Consider the following 17,337-nt stretch of genomic DNA (forward strand, 5'->3'; position numbering starts at 1 on the left):
AGGGGTCTTTTTCATCCCCAGACTTGCAACAGGGAGCTGAGATAGTGATACTAAACTTTAGGTAGCAATTATACACAACCAAAAGAAACCGATTGCATCAGAGATATCCATTGAACAGTGGGCCTAGGAAATTACGATGGACAATTAGTAGAGCTTTACTATGTAACACCAAATTACCTCCACTTGGTGCGCCTAATGCCATTCCTACAGTTTGACTTTTCAAACCTCTACCCGTCTGTCATACATACAAACACAGAATCGGCAGAAATACAGACTCACATATAATTCATTGGCAGCTTTTTCAAAAATTGTCTGGGATCAGAACCAAAGATAGTGTCCAAACGCATCATCAAGGAATCCTTGCAACAAGCATGCAATTACCGGCAACCGGTATTTCATTGCTATGATTGCGAAATGTATTGGCATGCGTCGATGTGCAGCTTTATCTCCTGTTTGAGTGAACGTGTGTATTTCCACTGTAAGAATTCCAGTCATCATGGTCTTGTAGTATTCTCATTGTTATATATGTTATAATTTATTGACCTAAAATTCATGCACAGGTGAAGCAAACATGGATGGAACTGCATATACTAATCCAGTGCCGCGAGAAGCGCCGTTGGAAGTAGGGCCTGCATCCTGTTGGTCGACGCTTCAAAAGTGACCTTCCTTTGTTCATTGCATCGATAGATAAACGGAACTATATACATACAGTATCAAGCATATATTTTGTTAAGTGTATTCGAATTTATATTAAACTGTACCTTACAACACTCGAAGTACCTAATCCGAATGATTACCGATTGTATATCATCGCCTGTAGACCGTTCCATAAAAATAAGTTTTACGTACAGTAGTTGGCAGGCTTTTTGTTATAATATTTTTTTTGGTATGCTCATACATACTCATCAAATAGCGAGAAACTCACAGTAACGATAACATCAAATATTAGATAATACAGAAATGGTTTTTTAAAGGGTTTTCACTTTTCTTTTTTCCTGTTTTTGCAAAGAGTATTGAATTACGATAGGCTAATTTGTAGGTTTTGTAAGCAAAAGAGTACTGAGAGATATCCATACATCTTTACCATTCATCTGTGTCTTGCCCCTTGCATAATAATTACTGTCATGGAAATATATATTTGTTTTTAGAGGAACTAGAACTGGAAAAGTAAGGATGCTTGTTCGACATGCAGCATACATGCTAAGTGTTTGTAATTAACGAAGCATGCAGTGGACAGAAATTCCAGCTGCTATATTGTACATGGGAAAAGCCTAAATGTAGCAGTAAATGCACTTGACCATTTCAACTTAGATATATAAAAAGGCGGTAATATGGACTCCAAAATTTAAACCAAGACTATGTGCGATTGAAACTCTTCAATTTGATACAGCTGGATTAATGGAAAAATCCAAGACACTCTTATACTTGCTGCCTAATCAAATATATGATTAGTTACACTGTTATATCGATCTGACAGAAGTGACATTATCAATATTCTCGAGATTCATAGCCAATCATAACGCGAAGGCGTCCAAATACCCCTGGAAAGCTAAAACCACATTTTCACTTCGCAGTTGAAAACTATTTCTTTAAACAGAACATTTCTACAATGTAAAACCTTTACTTCAAAAAGTTCCAAAATTGTGAGGTAATATTTTGCCTTTAGAAAATATATGTTTCTATTTAATTTACAAATATGTCACTTAACGAATAAACTTTCGATCTGCGAAAACATTCGGTTTTCTGTCTAGATTGTAACTGATGATTGTGCCACTATGCCAATCAGAGGCTACGATCGCTCGTTTCACACTCTAATTTTCAGGGCAGTAAACCATGATTCGTTCGTCCATCAATTTCAGGAACTCGAGAAAATGGTATAAAAGGGTAATCCAGGGACGATTCTGCTTCCCCTCATCAATATCCCCACCGGCTCTTATTATATCAAGTATCATAATGTTGAACATTATCAAGATTGCCTCCATCCTTGTTATCGCTGGCGTTAGCTTGGCTGCTCCCACCAACTCCACATCCTCTGCTGCTGCTTCTTCAAGTCCCACCGCATCTTCTTCTTCTTCCTCTGCATCTTCCAGTGGTTCTGTCACTTCCTCATCCTCCAGTGCCTCCGCCTCAAGCACCAGCAGCGGTAACTCTACTTCATCAGGTGGCGATGTTACCGTCAATATTAAGAATAGCTGCAGCAACAACCTCAAAATTTACAAGCTTACCAACGGTGGCGGTGCTCAAGAATCCCAGGATGTCTCTGCTGGTTCATCCCATGATTTCCAAGTCGATTCCAACTGGGCTGGTCGTTTCTGGGGCTGTGAAGGAGGTGATTGCAGCTCCTATGGCTCTGCTGTCTCGCTTGCCGAGTTTTTGTTCAAGGGCTACGAAGGCAGCGATTTCTATGACATTTCCTTTGTCGATGGTTTCAACCTCCCCATGAGCATCGAGCCCGAAGGCAAGTCCGGCGATGGTTACGACTGTGGCTCGCCTACTTGTTCAAGCCTCCCATCGTGTCCCGACAAGTTGAAGGGCGACAATGGTGCCTGCAAGAGTGCTTGTGCTGCCTTTGGCACGGACGAATATTGCTGCACTGGTGATTACAACTCACCCGACAAGTGCAAGGCCAGTGAATACGCCGACGGGTTCAAGTCTGGCTGCCCTGATGCCTACAGCTATGCCTATGATGATGCCAAGAGCACTTTCGGATGCAAAGCCAACAAATATACTGTTACTTTCTGCCCTTAAATCCTACTATATCCGTCTCAGGAACAGTAAACAGAAAAATTAAAAAATAAATCTTTATCACAAGCAGCTGGTCTGCTTAAAAGTATCAAAGAAATATATTTTATGAATTTTGCTGTGTTATTAGATGCCGTTGTTCCACTTATCAATGAACAAAGATGATTAACATGATTGGTAACCACATTGAATATGTACTACAGTATACATAATAAACAAAAAGGCTTCAGAAATTGTATTTTCTTGTCCTCAGCAGTTGAAGCCCCTTAGTTTAACTGGAGAATACACGCACAATCAAACAGTTTAAAAAGGCGGCATATCATTGGTTCGTTATAAGACAGGAAAATTATGGGTCCGAAATATGTTGATGATAGTCTTTCGACAATTTCGACAAGTCATGAAGCCGTTTTATTATCACGAAGCTTTTCTTCACGACTTATTATAGCGCAGCGATAAATACTATAGCTATTTTAAAAGCAGGCCAGAATATTTAACGTTGAACTTGACGAACATGTCGACAGAGACGAACACCACCGATCAAATCAGTAAAGTGGAGGGGTCGCAAACCAGGTGTATTGCTAGGGTTGGAAGGTGATGGTGCAACATAAAATTGAAAGCAGAGTAGTCGATTTGAGAAGATTAATTTGAGACGAACCAGATCGTCACGACTCAGGGGACGAAATTACAAGGCATCTATCTACCCCTGGCAAGAGCGAGGTATTTAGAGCATCTTACAATTTAGAAAAGGGCCCATCTTAAAGCCAGAGTTTTAGTTCCTTCTTATGCTGTACGACGAATTTTTTTCACTATATACTACATCAGAGTTAGGGTGGAAAGGCGCTTACCCGATGCTCTTGCGTACGGGTGTTCCGTTTCCGGATCCCGATAAACTTTATTCCGACTGCAAAAACAGAGCATATACTTACACGCGTGCCCAGCTGCAAAGATCGGCGCTGTGCGGAGACCTTTTTTGTCACCGGCACAATGTTTTTACCTAATTCAGATCTTCGCCCAATACGGTCGCAATGAAAATGGTAAAGAAGCATAGGAAAAATAAACTCGATAGAGCAGAAAGAAGGAAAGAAGTGCGAAGGCAATAATTGCATAGTATCCCCAAGTAAAACGAGACGGTGACGAGAAGCATTTTATTGCACAAAACCCTGATATATCAACCATCAAATCGGCGGTAAATGGCTCATATTATTGCTTGAGCCCTTTTTAAAAATAGTTTAGCAGCACATTTGGCCAATGAAAGGAACCTAGTTTAGTGTCGAAATCCCTCATAAAAAATACCCGTCGTTCTTCCTCCTCTTCTTCCTTCTCTCTCTATCTTACACGCAGCCAACTCACATATGCATGCTTCCACCAAGCAATATGACGCCGACTATATAGAACTAGTAGGAAGGCAACCTTCTCTGGACTATCACGACAAGGATGACCGCAATGACGTTGAAAGTGTTACAAGCAATAGTAGCAATGAACACCAGGCGATGCTCCATCGCCGTTATTCGGATTTGGAGGCGTCGAATGAGCGACGGATCTCGCTTTCCTCAACGGCCCTTTTAGACGCAAATTCTGCAGACAAAGCGAAAGGGACCCGTGTGGCCAAAGAATTGGCGTGGCAGGTATGATGTCTATTTTGTTGCTATTACATCTTAATGGATGTCAAACCTATGGCGACCTCCCTCTTGTCGTATCCCTGGAAACCCAATATTAGCATCGCAACCTCCTTTTTTTCCCTCTTATTGCGTTCATCTTCCCTCCCTCCCTCCCTCCCTCCAACTTCCCTCTTTGTTCTTTCCTTCTTCTTTTCGTCTGTTCTTCTTGACAGAAAGAATAATGGAAAGCATCGCTGTGTTTCTGCGTGTGCTTTATCATTCTTTAAATGCGTACGCTCACCTCACGACATCATTTGAAAAATCAAAATTATGGTTACACAAATATCTCACATTACCGGTGCAGGCATTTCCATCGCTTATCATATCGGTTGTCGGTTTGATCATGGCAGGGGTGTTGATGGACAAGTACAAGGTATGCGTATGCAACAACCGGCCGACGTATTACCCTTACTAACTGTTTTATCTATACTATGATATGTGTACTAGACGTGGGATATGTTTATCAAAACGCCCGAACTCTTTATCTTGATTCCCGTTTTATTGAACTTAAAAGGCAACCTCGAAATGAATCTTGCAGCACGATTTTCAACTTCGGTGAGAAAATGATGATATTTATCAGTAATGGTGCTGCTTTCTCTCAATTAACTTACATGGGTAATATAGGCCAACCTGGGTGATCTAGATCACGGACCAACACGCCGTTCGCTCGTTACAGGCAATCTATCCTTACTACAAGTACAGGCGCTAGTTGCTGGCGCTATTGCCGGTGTAGCTGCTTTTGTACTTGGGCTTATCAGCAAACCTGGTGGCAATTCGGCAACATATTTCGAAAGCATGTACATGATCTCTAGCTCGATGATTTCTGCCGCAGTGTCTGGGGCTATCCTTGGAGCATTTATGTGTGGATTAGTTATACTCTGTCGAAAATTAAAAGTGGATCCTGACAACGTGGCATGTCCCATGGCGTCAGCGTCTGGCGATATTGTAACGCTTCTGCTTTTAGGAGGATGTGCACTTGTCTTTTCAAATCAAATGAGTAAGTTTTACTCTAGACGGCTCGCTCAAGATCTTGATCGTTTGCTAATGTCATTTACCAAACAGACACCTTCTTTAGCACAATTGTCTTCGTGGTGTTGGTTTTAATGATACCCCTGTTTGGTTATATTGTCTGGATAAACAAGCATATGAAGTCTTTGCTAAGTGTCGGCTGGATGCCCATAATCATTGCCATGGTTATCTCGAGCTTGGCAGGCGTTGTCTTGGAAAAGTACGTGGAGGAATATAAAGGCGTCGCATTGTTAACACCAGTTTTGATCGGACTGGCGGGCAATTTGGGATCCATCTACGCCTCACGCATCAGCACAAGCTTACACGGAGAAACCAAGGAAAATTGCAATGCCGTTGAATGGACTTTACTAGCCATGAACGTCCCTATCCAAATAATATTCCTGATCATCATCTGGGCGTTCAATATGGGCGAGTTACACTACAATGCATGGTTCTTTTTTGCGTACTTCACAGTCTCGATGATTTGCACTTGGATCTGTCTGAAGATCGGCAAATACATGACGTTTGGCTTCTGGAAAATGGGATACGATCCTGACAATTATGTCATTCCCTATTTGTAAGTCCTGAGTGTGGCTGCGTGTATGTTTGAACTATATGATGAGAGAGATATATCTGTGCTAACTGGTTTGAAACAGGACCGCAAGTATAGACTTGATCGGTACAGTTTTGCTTGTACTCGTCTTTTCGTTGCTTACTTCATCCGGTGCCGATGATATGGCTTTGGAAAAGGCCTCGCAACACTAATTTTTTATTCATTATATTATACCATACCATACCATACAACATTAATTATCCACGTTATCCTTGAAGCGGGCTCTTCTCTGTGTACATTAGATGCTTTTCTCTCTTTCAGCTTTTACATAACCTTCTTTTCCTTTCATCGCTTTCCAATTTTGCCATGTTTACAATACAATTTATACATTTTTTTTCGTAAACTAGTGTTATTACAGCCATACATTAATTTGGAATTGTGAAAATGCAAATTTTTATTATTATTAATAATTACCACTAGTATGATTATTGACGCAACCCATACTCTAGTTCATGTGCAGCAACATGAATGGCCATTTTGTTCCAAAGCTTGTCAGAATACTCTTTCTCTTTTGTCTCTGCCAAGCGCGATGCCAATTTGGCCTTTCTGCCTGGTGTGGGGCATAATGTAGCCGTCAGGCCGAAGCTCCAAATGCGCAGGACGTATACCTTGACGACGTCCAAAATCATAAAGTAAACAAAAGAAATGCCAAGCACCGCAAGTCCCCAAGCCCAACCGCAAGGTGCTACACCATGGGCTTCACCAAAAACGCCGTACACAGAAAAAAGCAGTGCCAAGATTTGGGTGCCAATAACGCATACAAAAAAGATCCAATGGGGCATATTTTCCCACCAGAACCCGGGAAGACGCGTGGAAAAAATCGTAAAATGAGGTGCTACAAACGGGACAACATCAATAAATGGCTCAAATTAATTCTGCAAACGTAATCACAACAACAAGCTTACCCGACGAAATGTGGAGGTACATGATGGAATTGAGCTCATATGGTGTAACATGGAAGATGTCTCGTGCAACATAGAAATGACCAAAGGATAAGCCTGCAAGGAAGACAGAGAGAATAGTAGAAAGGGTCAGGAGTTGCCCAATTCGCCATTTATCAGGTTTGGTGGATATTTGAGTATTGTCGACGGAAATCACCAATGTAGCAGCATCGTTCTAGAGATATTATTGTCAGGCAAACGTTACATTAATCAGTAAACCAATGACTAGCATCTAAACTTACCAATACGCAAATCATAATCAATAGAATCGCAGGCATATTCCAGTCCTCGACCAGCGTAACAACAAACATGAACATCAAGAAATGAATAGTTGACGTGATTCGATAAAGAGCATAGGATCGCAAGCGTTGAAAGATGGCGCGCGAGACGCGGATACCGTCAATAATCGTGGAAAGACCTGGGGCAAGCAAAACAATATCCGCAGCTGATCGTGCGGCGTCCGTGCACCCTGAAACCGCGATGCCCACGTCGGCCTTCTTGAGCGCCGGCGCATCATTTACACCATCGCCTGTCATACCGACAAGCAAGCCTTTATTTTGAAGCAGTTCGACAACACGGTACTTGTGTTCTGGAATTACTTGGGCAAACCCGTCAGCGCGCTTGCAATGCTCTGTCACTTCATCTTCAGATTTACTGGGATCCACGAGATGGTTCGCATCGAGGATGACACGACTCATTCCCATACGGCCTGCCACTTCTTTTGCAATTATATGCTGATCGCCCGTGATCATCTTGACTTCAACGCCGAGGCTGTTGCAGTCTCGAATCGTTTCGGCCGAGTCTGTGCGTGGTGGATCGAGTAAGGAAATCATGCCGACGAGCTCGAATTTTTCAGGATCGTTCGGGATGGATTTGGCAACGCCAAGAGCACGAAGACCACGACGTGCAAGCGCATTGACTGCATTCACGGCATCATCGTTTCCACCTACAAGCTCAATGATAACCTAGTAGTATGTCAAACAACTCTGAACATTCTTTGTAGCTGATATAAAATAAGATTGTTCTATTAATATGATAGATACTTGCCTGAGGTGCTCCCTTTGCGACACGGAAATGTTGATCATTCTTCAAGTTAAGGATGGTTGCTTGGGTCATCTTTGTAACTGGATTGAAAGGTTGGAAGGCAGTGACCTTGTAGCCGGGTACGCTGTGGCTATCCTCGCGTTTTTGCAAGACGTCCAGTGTGTCTTCGGCTGCACGACGTACAGCCGATTCGATCGGATCATTGGCACCAGGCTCAGCAGCCAAATATGAATACAGCAAAATATCATCAGAGGTATATCCAGGTGCCAAATAGGGCTCGTCGAAAGTCAACTCGTTTAGCGTCAGTGTGCCAGTCTTGTCCGAGCACAGCACCGAAACGGACGCCAGCTCTTCGATTGCTGTGAGACGCTTAACAATAACCTTCTTTCTCGATAGCTGTTTAGCTCCAACGGCCATCGTAACGGACATGACGGTTGGTAAGCCGACTGGTATAGCAGCAACGGTAAGCACCAAGCAGTTCTTGACAACGACTCTCCAATCACCTTCCGGGGTGCCCTGGTACTTGATCATTTGATATGCTAATACTATGCCCACTAGTAGTACGGTCGAGACAACAAGTACATTTGCGATCTTGTTAATGACCTTTTGAAAATGGCCTTGCTCCGCTGTGATTGCAATCAGACTTGCGGCACGACCGATAAATGTCTGTGTGCCTGTTTTAGTAACGACAGCCAGCTGCTGGCCTTGCTTAACGATACTGGAGCTGTAGACAGTGCTGCCCTTAATTTTGGCAACAGGGAGTGATTCGCCCGTTAATGCTGACTGGTCGATCTGTAACTCGGCCTCGCTCTGCTCACCGTTCACGCCCAGACCAAGCAATCGCGCGTCAGCTGGAATAATGTCGCCGATGCGCAAGACGATTACGTCGCCGGGCACCAGTGCGCGTACATCAATTTCTTGCAGTTTTCCGTCTCGCCACGATCGTGTCTTGAGTGCCAATGTCTGTCGTAAGGCGGCAAGTGCCGATTCTGCTTTACGCTCCTCGCCATAGCCGATTCCGGCATTCACAAGCAAAAGCGCTAGGATCAATCCAAAGTCGAGCCAGTCGCTCACCAGTGCAGAGAGTACACAGGCCATTTCAATCAGATAGCTCATGGGACCCGTAAAATAGCGCAAGAATTTTAGAAATGGGTTCGTTTTGCGTTCTGGCAGCTCGTTCATGCCAAACGTCTTTTGTCGCTCATCGATCTCTGCTGCATTAAGGCCTGTACGTGGATCTGTGTGCAAAAGTGCCTCAAGTTCTGGCGGGATGATGTCTTCGTGTTCCACATGCTCGTGCTCTTCAAGTTTTGCGGATTCTTTTATCTTTTCGTTATTTTTTTCGTCCATGCTTGGAACGAAGAATGAGAAGTAAGAAAGAAGAAGGAGGAGGAAACGAAAGTATTGAAAATGCGTCGTGACCCTGTTGATATTGTTGTTTTATTATCAGAGCAAATAATAAACATCCCATAGCTATACATAAAATTTTGAAAGGGCTACTCTTGCCATTATTATAGCCGTTTGAGACAAGTGATTGAACATGGATCCGCTCTGATGTATATCTATGTAGACTTGAAGATAAACAAGCTAGCGCCTTTCTATACAAGCCATGAACAGGCCATCAGCCATGCACTTTATGAACACTGATTGATAGGATAATTTTCCTCTATATCACCACATCGGCTGGTGATATGTTGGCAAGATGCGTCGCCGCCGCGTTTCGTATGCCCTTACAGATGGTGCATCTAGTTTGCTCAGTTTTTCTCCGGGAATCACAAACGGTCAAGTTGTTTCTTAAATTATTGTAGGTATGTGCGTGTGTACTTGCTCGGACAGATTTTGAATGCTATACAAACATCAGATCTAGTGAATAGCTATATATTGGATGGGATTTTTCAAGTTGGCGGAATTAGAATTTCAGAATGGCGGTTGGGGGATATCAAGTTGGCTGAGAGAGGTGTTTTTAGCTCGGCTTCCCGAAAAATTTCATATTCGCGACTTCACTATGTAAATGTTGGCGCTTCCACAATTCAGCTGGAAAATACACTACGCCAGGACCGCTATAGTCAGTGGTAGAGCTTTGGGCACTATGGACATGTCTGGGCTTAGCCGAGTTAATTCTTTTATTTTTGGGAAGTATATATAGTGAGCGCCGAAGGCGCTCACTATATAGATTCTCCATGTGAACTGATTTGGATGTCACTCACAGAAATATCTACATATGCATCTACTGCGCAGCCATGAGCATCGCGTTGGTCAAGAATATATAAAGAGTAGACTATACTGTATCCTCAAAAGCCAATAAATGGATATATATTTATATGAACTTGAAAAACTTTGTTGTAAAGAGATAGAGACAGGCAGAGAGAGATTAAGGAAAGGCTGTGGATCGATGTGGTAAGTTAACAGATGGTAACGAATCAATTGCTTTTGAATAATAAGATAAATAAAACCGGTAGCTATTTGAGAGCCTAGAGAGGTATATAATCTACTTGCAGTTTCTTCTTCTTCCTTTGGGTAATCCACACAAAATACTATCAGGTGAAGCAGACGGTAAAGCATTTGGCACTGGCGCGATTTGGCGTACTTGTAGATAAGGCTGCTGCCACTGTCTCGAGCTTACTTGTTGCTTTCGCGGACGACCACGTTGCCGAGGGGTAGCAGAATGCCGTATATTGTTGAGTGCCTGTATACTATTTGTACTATATGTTTGTTGTTGTGGAGGAGGAAGATGGGAAGAGACGCGATCATGTATATCACTGGTGGCGATAAAAGTAGTAGCTGTTGCATTGGAGGAAAGCGAGACTTGTTGGGCTTGATTGTCAGCTGCTATAGATTGCTCATATAGAGGGAGTATTGGTGGGGGCAACAAAAACGTGTTGATATCAGATACTGTTACATCTGCTGGTGCTGGTTCATTGGTCAAGATAGCTGGTGGTGGATCATCAATGTTTCGACTTGGTGATTGCAGAATTTCAGTTATCGTGTCGACTACTGTGCTGTTTTGCTTTTTAGTATCTCTGGCTGTCTTTGCTGCTTTCCATACGTTGTAGTGGGGTTTAAGGCTTTCCGGCGTTTTGTAAAATATATTTTCACCATTTGTATTGTTGGTTTGATTCCATAACTTGCTAAAACGCATCCAATCGGACGGTTTTGGCTCAGCACCATTTAAATATTGCATGAATCTCTGAAACAATATGAACTCCTCTTGGGTGTGCACGGGAGTTACAGCATACTTTGTGCCGAGCCGTGAAGCAATGAAAGTATACAATCGTCCTTTTTTTTACTTGTGGACCCATCAGGAAATATCAGCTGCGTGCTAAGTTTCTGAGGCAATAATGGATCTTTTCGGGCAGCTATATTATTAAGTGCAACTGCTTGGTGGTCAACTTTGTCGATGTTTAATATACTGGCAACGTCGCTTGGGAAACCGGCAATACCGAAAGTCTCGTCCGACATGCGCATGTACAAAGCATCTTTAACAACAAGCGCATTTGCTGCCCCGGCCTTATCAGGAATGTTGAGCTCTGATTGTAGCCGACAAATTGTTTGAGTAATCCATGGACTGTAATGACTTTTATGGACTCTGCCGTATCTGTTTGCCATTCCAACCTAAAAAAATGTATAAATGAACAAGCTAGTTATTAAATTGGTACAATAATAGTGAGAATATGTGAAAATGAGTATCTTTCCTACATTAATGTTGTGGCGTAATCGATAGTCTCGATCTTGTTGGTTAACAATGAAAATTGCATCACGGAGACGACGCGCGAAATCTTTTGCTAGGCCGTGCCGCTTTGAAACCTTGATCATGTCCATCAAATGAAATATGTCTTTTAAAATTCTTGGGTTCGGGTTGTTTAAATTGACATTTTGCATATCGTCAAATTCGGGTAGTCTAGAAATAGTTGCGGGTGTTGTGCTTTGCAGGATGTTGCTGGTGTCGTTATTGTCCTCATATCCGCTTTCTGATGACGATGAAGCGATGTTCTCCAGATCATCCTCGCTTCTTGTGCTGATATGAGAACTGCCAGCGGTATCTATACTGTCGCTTGCGCCATGTGAGTCGCTGATTTGTTGTGCTTGGTGGTTGTCATCGTTAAACTCGCATAAACTGAACTTTTCTGTGCGTAAATGCACAATCGGAACCTTGACAACGAATGGGAGGCTTCCAAACTCACACAAAGCTTTGGGAGACCCTTCAGTCGGGGTAGCAACAGCACCTGGTACGCTTACTCTGTTCACAACAAACAAAGCATTCCCATTCCCATAATCCTCTCGACATAATCCATCAAAATGACCGAAAGCAACCGCAACACCCGCATACTGCAAGGAACATGGGAGACCAGGCTGTGCTGACTCTTGTACTTGATCATCGAAAATGGCAGAGTTCTTGACAGATTCAAAAACCGCGAGTGACGCCCACGCGTCCAGTGCAGCATATTCGACTTGAGCTCGGGACAGTTGCTCCATGCCTTGCCAATCGCTCAAACGCACATCGTTGTCTTTGCGCAGGGACCCCCAAGGACAGCAATACAAATGTCTGACAGTCCCAAAGTACCACGCTCAATAGCACCACGACGTCTGCAAAAGGATCCAAGTTCTACAGCTCCTTTCCAGGGAATGTTGTAGTCGCGGTGTAGTTTCTTTGAGATCACCTTTTACACTACGGCCAGCCTTCAGTATCAAAGGGTCGTCAATCAAGGATGCCAACGAAGGCGGAAACGGCTCGGATACCTTGATCCGGGAAACCCACACCGCATCTGCACAGGCCACTTGTACTAAAGACACCTTTCCAGTAGTACGTGTACTTGGGTTGAAATTCCACTCACAATCGAATCCTACTACAGCAGGTTTTTCCAGATCGTTCCGACTATTTTTAATGGACTGTACGGCCTGAGGGATTTGCAAATAATTATCGACAAGGTGTACCGACACATTCTTGGTAGCTGAAGGTAGTTCATTTCATTAGTGCTTTCGCTAGGCGCTGCTTCATGACTGCTAATTGCTTCGTCGCCAAAGGGCCGCTGTAAGGACGTTATCACACTTTCTTAAAGTCGACGGTCGCCCTTAACATTATCGGTGAAGAAAAGCTTTGGTTGTGTATGACCATAAAATGCGTACGATTTTATCATTTCTTTCAACGGTCCCTTGATATGGGCAAGCGCTTTTGTTGGTACCAGTAGCTGCATGCGAATTTCTTCATACTCGTTGCATATTGTGTACAATGCTGTAAAAGCTGCTGATCCGCCAAGTTTTGCCATGTGTTTGGGTCAATTGAAAGAATGGTCTCCCTTGAGTATAATTCCTCCAAAAATCATGAGCTCTTTATCCATCAGTGGCCGAAGCTCATCCAATAGAGAAGTGTAGACAGTGCTTAGATATCCAGATGACGGTACGTAACCCGCATATTTATTAGGATCATCGAAGGGAGAGAAAGGTATGTAGTGAAAGTCTGAATTCTGTTTGTCGAGCATGTCGTGTTGGTTTGGAAATTTTTGACGATGCACAAGCGAATTGAGGTATTGGAGATGCAGCTTGGCGTAGCGCAGCGTGTGAAACTCTCGAAGAGCTGCTTGAACTCGGTTGATGCCCATTCCACTTTGCACGGCAGTACGAAGTAGATCACCAACCAGTTTTGACACCGCACTACGATGGGTAAGATAAGCAGGAAACTCTGCTAGCAAGTGCTCGGGTAGCTGACGAAGTAAGTGGTCGTCGTGCGCGTTCATGGTAACATTGCAAGCCTTATTGCTGCAGCGGTATCTCACAGACATTAATTAGAAGCATCTTCCATAAAATTAGTGCTTTTTCTTAGCAATATAAATGTTGTACTATTACCTGTCGATATCTACAACGCGTCGAGCATAAGGATCTTTGTTGAATCCTTTGGACTGCAACTCGGCTTTAGCTTCACAAGTGCATATCAATGGCTTTGATACCAAATGATGTGGAAGCCAGAGAAAAATGCGAGGTAAATAGAGCTTCTTGGGATCTGCTGGACCTGTATGTAGAGCGAAAAACGGCGATGGCGGCTCGATCCAGAAGCTGTTGTAGAGGCGATATTCTTTTGAGGGGATTCGTTGCTTTCTGTTTGCCTCCTCAACAAGACGTTTCTGCACTTCTTCAAAATACTTTTTCAAAGCAGGCGCTTCGCTGTATGTTGTGTCATCTTCAACATTGATATCGTCTTCGTCATGAATAAGCAAATCGTCATCCCCTAACTGGTCTGTCAGCTCCATATTATCAACTTCAAGATTATTCATCAGTTGCCAAGACCACAATTGTCATCGTCACGAGAAACAGCAACACTTTCATTAGTTGCAGTAGTGATGGTCTAAGTAACGCATTAGTGGGTGCGTAATAATTGGAGCAATATATGTGCTGAATATTTTACCGGCTCGGTATCAGGCTCATCGACAATGGAGTCACCGTCTGACTGAACAGGGCAAAATCTGCAAAACTTCGGTTGTTGAATGATTTGAGTCTACAGCTAAAATTTGTAGCATAAGTTATCAACTTGATTTGTCGGTTGATACCTCTAACCCTGCTTAACCGATATCCAAAAATGCGAGAACATGGCTGACGCACTACAGCATACTTGCACTCAATTTCGGCATCAGTTGCTAAAAGCTCAAGGAACCTTGGTAGAAGATATTGACGATCCAAGCAAAAGAAAGCGGACTGCACAGGTTTGAACGACGGCATATTATTTGTAAACGAAATATCAAAGAAGCACTGTCTGGATGTGGATCAATCAACACTGTCATCGTCACCACCACCACCACCACCACCATCGTCATCGTCTCCGGAACTACCACGTTTATCCGCCATACTGCAAGCAGCAAACACTACCAACACCGCTTCTAACCATGATGTTTTACCATCGGTTCAACACAAAAAGTTAGACTGGGCTTTTACAGATTCTTGGAGGAAGCATTTTGGGGATAAAATGGATGGGGACAAATGCTACAAAATCGGAGAGGAGATGGGTCTTTTAAAAACCTATGGTTCAAGTAAAGCTGTAAAATCTTCATATTTCCGTGCCAAGTCTCAATCTAAGTAGTAGGGAATCGACCCATATTGTACACCATCCATCATTTTTTTAAATATATATCTTTGTTATACCATCAAGGGCTCATCCTTCAATTATTATGTTATTCATTGATCAATTTAGCGACATATGGATATACAATAGAGGTTTTGAAGTTATCCAGGCACACTCAGCCACTTTCTGCATGAGCGGAAACTTGATTAGCCTTGTGTTTGCGGTAGTATAACTTTTATTGCGGAACCATTGTTCCTGGGGCTCCCATCAGCCAACTATGAGTGGAAATCCAATATGTGCTGTCAGCTCCCCCTCTCAACTGCTTTTCGCCTTTTGTAGACGTCAACCTCTTTGTGTGGGAGTGCACCACACTTTTGATAGGTAACGGGTGATGATTCGTATCATTCCCCGCTATATTTGATAGTACCTCACTTTGGTGATGATTAAGTGTTAAAATCTAGTAGGAGCTATAATTGAATAATATGAATGGTGTGCCATCTTTTTGATCAGACAGTAAGACCGAAAGTTCCGCAGAACCAAAAGATAGTCGAACTACGGCCCCTTGGCCGGCCTTGTGGCACTATACAAATATTCATATGCTGTTAAGTAGCAAAACCCAACCAAAATAAAAGAGAAAAGCACTTATCAAGATGGCCACTACGTAATGCAAGCTAACAACGACGTTTTATGTACACAAATAATGATAGTATATGTCACCCTAATCTGCATATATCCTCTGCTGCGTCTTTTTCTCTCTCCCATTATCGCAAACCCCACACGTCGCTTTGCACTCTTCTACTCACTGACCTCCACCCCATCAACCCTGTCAAGTGCACGTGTACTGTTCTCTGGTGGCTGACTTGCATTTTTTTTTCTGGAACACGAACCTTCGGTAATCAAAATAAAGGTTATACATGGATACGCACTAAGTTGATGATTGTGAGCGATAGTCAAAGTGTGAGATGACTTTTTTTTCCCGGCAGGCTCGCCACTCTTCATCACGTTTCGACGAAGCTTGGTGTTGTCGCGTGCTTGGCACAACTAGGACTAAAAAGTGAATCGGGAAACGAGAGGGAATAGTCGCTCATATGAATGAACATAGGAAGAAAAGCTAAATATTCAACGCGGTTTTGCCTAATAACCGCAGAAATAAATCTTCTGTTGCACTTTATTATTAATAGTACTTTTAAAAGGCTGGTCGTGACACAACGTTTACTTAACCTACTGTAATAACCAGGAGAGGGAAAGAGCGTTTGTGTTGTTGGCAGCTCAAGATACCAGGGTGGGAAGGTTGCAAAGAAGCTCGGGGACCCCCAACGCAAAATAGTCTTATAGGGCGTCTGTCCCAACATTAGTGGTGTGCAGTATGGCAAAACAGAGTCTAAAAAGACTGGCGAGAACGGACAATGATAGGACTATTAATAAAAAGCAAAAGGACGTCATGTGGCTGTTTCATGTGCGCTACTTATACACATTACAGCGAGAGAGAAGAACACGCAGCGCCGTACTGCTGTTGCTCATAAGCAAAATAAACACCATCATTACCAGCATTATCAAACAGCAAACACAGCAGGAACGTGCTGATAGTAGGTTGGGGGGAGGCATATGCAATGCTTTCCAAATTGTCAAGAATCCATGCAATTTTCCATAATCACATGGTTGCCCTTTGTGCTTGTTGTAATGTTTGCTGAGTTTGAAGTAATACTGGGAAACCTGAAATGGTCCATGCGAGGGGATCGGCTAGAGTGTTCACAAAAAAAGCATGTGAAAGTCTTTACACGGTTTGAGATACGGTCGGGCGAGCGGCTTACAGCCAAGTAAAAGCCTGATTTGGACTTGATTCACGGACAACAATGACACACGCACAGATCTTCTTGTTGTTGCGCGCGCACACACAAGAGTTGCAGCCAGACCACGACACAGGGATTATTGATGTTATCTTTCTATCACATGCTGTGATGGGGGTCCTACAACGAAAAGGTGGAGCTAGAGCGAGAAGAGCGGATAAAAGAGAAGAGGGTAGAGTTTAAGATTGACACACTGGCTTGATGTAACAACGAGAAGCGCTAAGTGCAAATAGTCTAGCGTTGTTGTTGTTGCTTAAAAAAAAGCATAAGCTTTATATTCAGTAGCTAGAGTTGTTGTGTGTGTTTGTTTATAATACCTGATATAGGTGGGATTGTTGAGTCGCGCCATTCCTCACTTGGCTTCCGGGTCTTCCGCCTCTATCTCACTCCCTTTTTTTTACTCTTTCTCTTCCTTCAATTGCATTCAGCTCTCACG

General features: G+C 43.1%; 4 protein-coding genes across 4 annotated transcripts; 2 read left to right on the forward strand and 2 right to left on the reverse strand.

Annotated features, from left to right (window-relative positions):
* Window positions 1-2,172: 2,172 nt before the first annotated feature.
* Window positions 2,173-2,742, forward strand: BDB00DRAFT_749733 (thaumatin; the record flags this gene model as incomplete). Its single annotated transcript, XM_053118594.1, has 1 exon — window positions 2,173-2,742. A coding segment is annotated over one exon (570 nt), but the record flags the coding sequence as incomplete, so codon positions are not given.
* A 1,352-nt stretch (window positions 2,743-4,094) lies between these two features.
* Window positions 4,095-6,173, forward strand: BDB00DRAFT_885013 (uncharacterized protein; the record flags this gene model as incomplete). Its single annotated transcript, XM_053128376.1, has 6 exons — window positions 4,095-4,190; window positions 4,705-4,773; window positions 4,848-4,955; window positions 5,025-5,397; window positions 5,463-5,985; window positions 6,065-6,173. The coding sequence occupies 6 exons, from the start codon at window positions 4,095-4,097 to the stop codon at window positions 6,171-6,173; spliced, it is 1,278 nt and encodes a 425-aa protein (XP_052974212.1).
* Window positions 6,174-6,351: 178 nt separating this feature from the next.
* On the reverse strand, window positions 6,352-9,362 carry BDB00DRAFT_890009 (plasma-membrane proton-efflux P-type ATPase). The gene is given in 5 exon segments (XM_053128466.1): window positions 6,352-6,856; window positions 6,927-7,137; window positions 7,205-7,927; window positions 7,945-7,946; window positions 8,006-9,362. 5 exon segments carry the CDS (start codon window positions 9,354-9,356, stop codon window positions 6,447-6,449), a joined length of 2,697 nt encoding a protein of 898 aa, XP_052974213.1. The 5' UTR covers window positions 9,357-9,362; the 3' UTR covers window positions 6,352-6,446.
* A 1,846-nt stretch (window positions 9,363-11,208) lies between these two features.
* BDB00DRAFT_850742 (uncharacterized protein) lies at window positions 11,209-11,910 on the reverse strand. The gene is made up of 2 exons (XM_053125461.1): window positions 11,703-11,910; window positions 11,209-11,618 (listed from the first exon to the last, which is right to left on the reverse strand). Exons 1-2 carry the CDS (start codon window positions 11,883-11,885, stop codon window positions 11,232-11,234), a joined length of 570 nt encoding a protein of 189 aa, XP_052974214.1. The 5' UTR covers window positions 11,886-11,910; the 3' UTR covers window positions 11,209-11,231.
* Window positions 11,911-17,337: the final 5,427 nt, after the last annotated feature.

The sequence above is a fragment of the Zychaea mexicana genome (assembly GCF_025766255.1).
Source record: "Zychaea mexicana strain RSA 1403 chromosome Unknown BDB00scaffold_121, whole genome shotgun sequence".
Classification (NCBI taxonomy): Eukaryota; Fungi; Mucoromycota; class Mucoromycetes; order Mucorales; family Lichtheimiaceae; genus Zychaea; species Zychaea mexicana.

What these genes read in the sequence shown, in the direction of transcription:
- BDB00DRAFT_890009 (XM_053128466.1), bottom strand. Translation starts at nt 9,356, where the DNA reads ATGGACGAAAAAAATAACGAAAAGATAAAAGAATCCGCAAAACTTGAA. An exon ending in TGATTATGATTTGCGTATTG is followed by an intron (nt 7,138 to 7,204) that starts GTAAGTTTAGAT and finishes TAATATCTCTAG; the next exon opens with AACGATGCTGCTACATTGGT. An exon ending in GTACCTCCACATTTCGTCGG is followed by an intron (nt 6,857 to 6,926) that starts GTAAGCTTGTTG and finishes TCCCGTTTGTAG; the next exon opens with CACCTCATTTTACGATTTTT.
- BDB00DRAFT_850742 (XM_053125461.1), bottom strand. Translation starts at nt 11,885, where the DNA reads ATGCAAAATGTCAATTTAAACAACCCGAACCCAAGAATTTTAAAAGAC. An exon ending in GATTACGCCACAACATTAAT is followed by an intron (nt 11,619 to 11,702) that starts GTAGGAAAGATA and finishes ACATTTTTTTAG; the next exon opens with GTTGGAATGGCAAACAGATA.